Below are 7,520 nucleotides of genomic sequence, written 5' to 3'. Positions count from 1 at the left end.
GCAGGGAAGGATGATGTGGAGAGCATGCCCACGATGGGGCCTCTTTCCTGGGTAAAACTGCACCCTGATGTAAAGATTCTGCACCCTTATGTCAAAAAACGGGGCCTGTCCCCTAAGATGGGTTAGGCGATTTGGCCCCTTTTACCCAAATATCACATCTTAAATCCGATGGATTGTCAAGCATTGCAGCAAAATATCAGGGAGAGCGGATTTTGACATTTTGGTGTAGGATTAGGCTGGATGTGAAGTCTATGGAGGTTGGCGCTCCATGGTCCATGGGTGTGTGTGTGTGTGCGCTGGTGCCCGGGCTTGGTTGCTGGTAGCAGGGGTGGGTGCAGGGTCTGATGTGGAGACTCAGCGTTTCCCCCGGTTCTCAGGAGGCTTTACTTGGTACACCTGCAGCCACTTGCTGCACTCTTGATTGCATGAGCAGAAGGCAGCTGTGGGTACCTAACATGCCAATCAACGAATGACTGAGGAGCAGTACTTAACAGCCCAGGACCGGAGCGGACTTCTTTCCCCTCCACTGTTCACACGGTAAGTTGTGAAGCTCTTATGCATCACGCTGGGAAATGGGGCTCTGTTCCTGGCTTTGAGATATTAACACAGCTCGTGTTATCTTATCTTATTTTTCAGATTCTCATATCAACATGGCGCCCCCAAAGCATAGTGTTTGTTGCCCACTCTGCCGTTCTGAATTTACCTATATAGGCAGGCACCTAAGAAATAGTCATGGCATTAAAAATTCAAAAGAGCGAGAAATATTGATCAAGTACAGTAGTGGGAGGGTCAATATTAGAAAAATGCCCTGTCCAGTGGAGGGCTGCAGTTATGCTAGCACAAGGCTGGACAGGCATATTGCTCAAGCTCACCCGGAGATGGAGGGGGAGAGGAAAGCCCAGGTGATAACCGATTTGAAGTACCAGGTAACGGTGCACATGCTGCGAGCGTTGAGCGCCACAAACCCGAGCCCTCCGATGGTCTCACGCTTACACATGGACCCAATAGCAAGAGAGGAAGCAAATCGGTATCATCCAACATCAGAACCCCTTGATGACGAACCATCGCCTTCATCCTGCAACTCGTGCAAACAGCTTGAGGCAAAGAACCTGCAGCTTATATCCGACTTGGGGCAACTAAGAAAGAAATTGCTCTACCAGCACAGATGGGCTGAAAGGGCAAAAAAAAACAATCAAACGACTGGAAGAGGTATGTAAAATGTTTATTACCTAGCAGCACCTTTACCCAGGACCAGAGCACATGTGCTGGGCAGGATAGCTCCATAGCTTAGGCCTGGTTGTACCGGCAGAACCAGAAAACTTAGCACTAAACCTTTATTTAACAGGACCGCCAAAAGGCATCCACAGCCCCGGTTCCAAGTGTGGACGTTGATGCTCTGGTGAGGAGTGAATCTTTCTCTCCTGATGAAGAACAGCAGCACATCAACAGACCTAAGTCAAAGGGGGAAAGCCGGAGCACCCTCTGTTTGGCGAAAGCGTACCCCAAATTCCCACCAAGCATTTGTAAGTAATGTCACTGATTGCTGTATTTATAAAAAAAAATAAAATAAAAATTCTAAGTGTTGAGAACCAGGCGCACACAAGGGGGCGCTGTCAGAGAGTAATCCGAGGACAGTGCCTCGGGTCGGGGCTACAGCAGCGGGATCTCCCCCCTGTCCTTCTGGAAGTCTGTGCGAGCTTTTAAAAAATATTTCTAAGTGTTTATGGATCCAGAGACGCAGAAGGGGGATTTTTAACGTTTGTATCCGAATATAGGGCCCTCTGTCTGGGTTTTAATGAACGAAATTCCCCGGTGTTTTTTCTGGAAGTCTGTGCGAGCTTTTAAAAAATATTTCTAAGTGTTTATGGATCCAGAGACGCAGAAGGGGGATTTTTAGCGTTTGTATCCGAATATAGGGCCCTCTGTCTGGGTTTTAATGAACGAAATTCCCCGGTGTTTTTTCTGGAAGTCTGTGCGAGCTTTTAAAAAATATTTCTGTCTATGGATCCAGAGACGCAGAAGGGGGATTTTTAACGTTTGTATCCGAATATAGCGCCCTCTGTCTGGGTTTTAATGAACGAAATTCCCCGGTGTTTTTTCTGGAAGTCTGTGCGAGCTTTTAAAAAATATTTCTAAGTGTTTATGGATCCAGAGACGCAGAAGGGGGATTTTTAACGTTTGTATCCGAATATAGGGCCCTCTGTCTGGGTTTTAATGAACGAAATTCCCCGGTGTTTTTTCTGGAAGTCTGTGCGAGCTTTTAAAAAATATTTCTAAGTGTTTATGGATCCAGAGACGCAGAAGGGGGATTTTTAACGTTTGTATCCGAATATAGGGCCCTCTGTCTGGGTTTTAATGAACGAAATTCCCCGGTGTTCTTTCTGGAAGTCTTTTTTTTTTTTTTTTTTTTTTCAGTGGAATACATCGCGGAATATTGGCAGCATCTCAAAGGCTCTCGTGGTCTGAGGAAAAGGATCGAAAATCAAAGATCCAAAGTGGGTAGAATCATGGCTTTCCTTTCGTTTATAACCAAGGGACAGCCAATCCTCCAGAATTGGACTTTCCTTCACAATATGTCCAGGATATACCAGTAAGCATGTCTGTGATGCCTTTTAGTTAAGATAAAATGTCCCCATGTAAAAAAAGATTCAAATTATTTATTTCTGTGCAGGTGGCCAGAGCATCTGCAGAATGGTGGAAAAGCGGAGAACACAGTGAAGACCTACCTGGTAAATTTGTCCCAGTTCCTGGGCTACTTCAGGGACACCCCTCCCTCCTCATCCAGGGTTCCAAAAAGAGAAGTGTTTGCCGTGATTCGTGCTATCTCAGAGTGTATTGCAAGCCTGGGTCCACGTGTTGTCATGCGTCAGATACGTGTAAAGAAAAATAAGTTGAGCAGAACCATCTCCAAGGACCAACTTCGCCTCTGCAAAGTCCTGGCCAGGAGACGCATCCCTGAACTTCTTGGTCAGACTTATTAAATTTGCACTATATTAAATTACTTACCTGAGTTACTGACATCCATGTTCTAACCATTTAATTTTATTTTATTTTTTTCTTCAGATGAACTGTCTGAGGACCCCAACCCGGAGGCGCGAAGGAGATATTTTGGGTACCTCAGTGTTTACCTAGCAAGCCTATATGGACACCGCACCGGTGTTCTAAAGAATATGACGGTCTCCGAGGTTGATGAAGCCCAGAAGGAAGCTACAGTCGGGCAAGCGGGCTTCGTGATCAATGCAAGTCTACTAATATTGGAATGACAAACGCTCTCTGTCTTGTCCCAATATGTCCATTAAAACACACTCTCGTTTGCACCACAGGTGAAGGAACACAAAACCAACCGTGCGTTTGGCCCCGCACAGCTCTACTTAACTGTAGAGGAATTCTCATGGGTGGAGCAGTGGATGATCATCAGACAGAAACTAAACCCACCCACAGACCTTCTTCTCTTCACCGAAAACTTCACAAAAATCGAGAAACTCATCGTGCCGATGCAAGCCGCCTGGCGTGACATGGGTTTTCCTGGGCGTCCCACATTCACAGACTTCCGGACATCAATAGCCACATACGTAAGTAATTATATCACTTTTCCACGTAATAAACCTAAAATAAAAAGCATAATATTGAAGAACCATCTGTATTTTTCAAGGCAAGGAATACTTTGTCACCAAGTGACCGGATCAACATTTCAAAGACCATGTGTCATGACACGCGGACAGCAGACAAATTCTACGCGCTCCACCGCACCGCGTCAGAGCTGGCTCGGATCCGTCAGAATTTCGAGGCAGCCGTCAAGCCACCACGTACGACGGTACATGACACTGCCGAACCTTCCCTCCTCTCCATGTCAGAATCATCAGGTAAGGATGTTGAGGAGGAAGCGGACTGCGCGCCTCCCACCCCGCCTGCCGGTCCTTCGCCCGGTGCTGTGCCGTCCTCACCAACATCCAGTCAGGCCACTGGATCAACAAGCCCTGATCACGCTTCTGAGAGCGACGTTGACTACACTGTTGACAGCGAGTCTGACCAAACCTCCGAGAGCGAGTCTGACCAAACCTCCGAGAGCGAGTCTGACCAAACCTCCGAGAGCGAGTCTGACCAAACCTCCGAGAGCGAGTCTGACCAAACCTCCGAGAGCGAGTCTGACCAAACCTCCGAGAGCGAGTCTGACCAAACCTCCGAGAGCGAGTCTGACCAAACCTCCGAGAGCGAGTCTGACCAAACTTCTGAATACACTTCGGAGAGCGACCCTTCATATGAACCACGTAGAGGGACCCAACAACCCAGAAGAAGGAGACCATTGTTTACCTACACGTTGAGAAAAAGACAACCAGGGCGCAGCCAAAGTGTACGTGTGCTGAGATCCAGAAAAACAGTAAAAAAAATAATAAAAAAATAAATAAATCAATGGTGATGTGTCTGTATTTCCTTTCTGCTACAGTTTGGGTGAAAACAATTATTTATCTTTAACAAATTGTGTTTAAGACATTTCTCCATTCATTATTCCTGGCAAATAAAATAAAAAAATAAAACTTATAAAGTCCCACCTCCAGCATATGGGGGGTCTGTGTCACGCAGCTGTGCCCCAGAATAGTGCGCCTTGGCTGGGCTAGTGACGCGTGAAAGCGCCCCCCCTTGTCCTGGAAGTCCAGCATGGGGTGGATACGAAATCAATTGGAGTAGCCCTTCAGCACTATACCAGGGGAACAATTTTGGGGAAAAAATATTTTCTAAGTCCTCCAGCATGGGGTGGATACGAAATCAACTGGAGTAGCTCAGGGAGATACAAGGGTCTGGAGGGATTCTGGGGCCTTACGCGGAAAAACCCCGTCTGCAGGTTAATATGAAATGCGCCACGCGGACATGCATGCAGCGTTTTTGGGTTAAAATAGCCAGAGTAGGCCGCTGCGTGGAGCTCCATGGTGCCTCTGGTTTAGCTGGGAGATCCGTGGTGCACGCGCAGGTTAAGAGACCCAGAGCGGACTGCTTCTGGTGCGGGGAGATCCATGGTTCACGCGGAGGTTAGGAGATCCAGAGCTGAAATTAACAAAAGGAATTAATAGTAATAATTATATTAATGGTAAACGAAAAAAAATAAAAAAAAGTGTCCCACCTCCAGGATAGGGGGGTCTGTGTCACGCTGCTGTGCCCCAGAATAGTGCGCCTTGGCTGGGCTAGTGACGCGTGAAAGCGCCCCTCCTCTCCTGGAAGTCCAGCATGGGGTGGATACGAAATCAATTGGAGTAGCTCTTCAGCACTTTACCAGGGGAACAATTTTGGGGAAAAAATATTTTCTAAGTCCTCCAGCATGGGGTGGATACGAAATCAACTGGAGTAGCTCAGGGAGATACAAGGGTCTGGAGGGATTTTGGGGCCTTACGCGGAAAAACCCCGTCTGCAGGTTAATATGAAATGCGCCACGCGGACATGCATGCAGCGTTTTTGGGTTAAAATAGCCAGAGTAGGCCGCTGCGTGGAGCTCCATGGTGCCTCTGGTTTAGCTTGGAGATCCGTGGTGCACGCGCAGGTTAAGAGACCCAGAGCGGACTGCTTCTGGTGCGGGGAGATCCATGGTTCACGCGGAGGTTAGGAGATCCAGAGCTGAAATTAACAAAAGGAATTAATAGTAATAATTATAATATTAATGGTAAACGAAAAAAAATAAAAAAAAGTGTCCCACCTCCAGGATAGGGGGGTCTGTGTCACGCTGCTGTGCCCCAGAATAGTGCGCCTTGGCTGGGCTAGTGACGCGTGAAAGCGCCCCTCCTCTCCTGGAAGTCCAGCATGGGGTGGATACGAAATCAATTGGAGTAGCTCTTTAGCACTATACCAGGGGAACAATTTTGGGGAAAAAATATTTTCTAAGTTCTCCAGCATGGGGTGGATACGAAATCAACTGGAGTAGCTCAGGGAGATACAAGGGTCTGGAGGGATTTTGGGGCCTTACGCGGAAAAACCCTGTCTGCAGGTTAATATGAAATGCGCCACGCGGACATGCATGCAGCGTTTTTGGGTTAAAATAGCCAGAGTAGGCCGCTGCGTGGAGCTCCATGGTGCCTCTGGTTTAGCTTGGAGATCCGTGGTGCACGCGCAGGTTAAGAGACCCAGAGCGGACTGCTTCTGGTGCGGGGAGATCCATGGTTCACGCGGAGGTTAGGAGATCCAGAGCTGAAATTAACAAAAGGAATTAATAGTAATAATTATAATATTAATGGTAAACGAAAAAAAATAAAAAAAAGTGTCCCACCTCCAGGATAGGGGGGTCTGTGTCACGCAGCTGTGCCCCAGAATAGTGCGCCTTGGCTGGGCTAGTGACGCGTGAAAGCGCCCCTCCTCTCCTGGAAGTCCAGCATGGGGTGGATACGAAATCAATTGGAGTAGCTCTTTAGCACTATACCAGGGGAACAATTTTGGGGAAAAAATATTTTCTAAGTTCCCCAGCATGGGGTGGATACGAAATCAACTGGAGTAGCTCAGGGAGATACAAGGGTCTGGAGGGATTTTGGGGCCTTACGCGGAAAAACCCTGTCTGCAGGTTAATATGAAATGCGCCACGCGGACATGCATGCAGCGTTTTTGGGTTAAAATAGCCAGAGTAGGCCGCTGCGTGGAGCTCCATGGTGCCTCTGGTTTAGCTGGGAGATCCGTGGTGCACGCGCAGGTTAAGAGACCCAGAGCGGACTGCTTCTGGTGCGGGGAGATCCATGGTGCAGGCGGAGGTTAGGAGATCCAGAGCTGAAATTAACAAAAGGAATTAATAGTAATAATTATAATATTAATGGTAAACGAAAAAATAAAATAAAAAAAGTGTCCCACCTCCAGGACAGGGGGGGTCTGTGTCACGCTGCTGTGCCCCAGAATAGTGCGCCTTGGCTGGGCTAGTGACACGTGAAAGCGCCCCTCCTCTCCTGGAAGTCCAGCATGGGGTGGATACGAAATCAATTGGAGTAGCTCTTCAGCACTTTACCAGGGGAACAATTTTGGGGAAAAAATATTTTCTAAGTCCTCCAGCATGGGGTGGATACGAAATCAGCTGGAGTAGCCCAGGGAGATACAAGGGTCTGGAGGGATTCTGGAGCCTTACGCGGAAAAACCCTGTCTGCAGGTTAATATGAAATGCGCCACGCGGACATGCATGCAGCGTTTTTGGGTTAAAATAGCCAGAGTAGGCCGCTGCGTGGAGCTCCATGGTGCCTCTGGTTTAGCTGGGAGATCCGTGGTGCACGCGCAGGTTAAGAGACCCAGAGCGGACTGCTTCTGGTGCGGGGAGATCCATGGTGCAGGCGGAGGTTAGGAGATCCAGAGCTGAAATTAACAAAAGGAATTAATAGTAATAATTATAATATTAATGGTAAACGAAAAAAAAATAAAAAAAGTGTCCCACCTCCAGGATAGGGGGGTCTGTGTCACGCTGCTGTGCCCCAGAATAGTGCGCCTTGGCTGGGCTAGTGACGCGTGAAAGAGCCCCTCCTCTCCTGGAAGTCCAGCATGGGGTGGATACGAAATCAATTGGAGTA

General features: G+C 47.9%; 1 protein-coding gene across 2 annotated transcripts in view; it reads left to right on the top strand.

Annotated features, from left to right (window-relative positions):
* Positions 1-4,411, top strand: part of LOC118563645 — a 4,498-nt gene extending 87 nt beyond the window's left edge. The window contains exons 1-8 of one of the 2 annotated variants that reach the window (XM_036138743.1): positions 1-537; positions 637-1,209; positions 1,346-1,523; positions 2,416-2,590; positions 2,672-2,967; positions 3,064-3,239; positions 3,324-3,572; positions 3,653-4,411. The exon at positions 1-537 is cut by the window's left edge and continues 87 nt beyond it. In XM_036138743.1, the coding sequence (XP_035994636.1) occupies positions 2,508-2,590; positions 2,672-2,967; positions 3,064-3,239; positions 3,324-3,572; positions 3,653-4,402 (1,554 nt within the window). In that variant the 5' untranslated portion in view covers positions 1-537; positions 637-1,209; positions 1,346-1,523; positions 2,416-2,507 and the 3' untranslated portion in view covers positions 4,403-4,411. Of the gene's footprint in view, positions 1,524-2,415; positions 2,591-2,671; positions 2,968-3,063; positions 3,240-3,323; positions 3,573-3,652 lie in introns of both variants that reach the window. The other variant, XM_036138742.1, reaches the window with a different exon arrangement.
* The last annotated feature ends 3,109 nt before the right edge of the window (positions 4,412-7,520 follow it).

The sequence above is a fragment of the Fundulus heteroclitus genome, chromosome 7 (genome assembly GCF_011125445.2).
Source record: "Fundulus heteroclitus isolate FHET01 chromosome 7, MU-UCD_Fhet_4.1, whole genome shotgun sequence".
Lineage (NCBI taxonomy): Eukaryota > Metazoa > Chordata > Actinopteri > Cyprinodontiformes > Fundulidae > Fundulus > Fundulus heteroclitus.
Note: the sequence above shows the minus strand (reverse complement) of the source record. Positions and strands in the feature narration are given on the sequence as shown.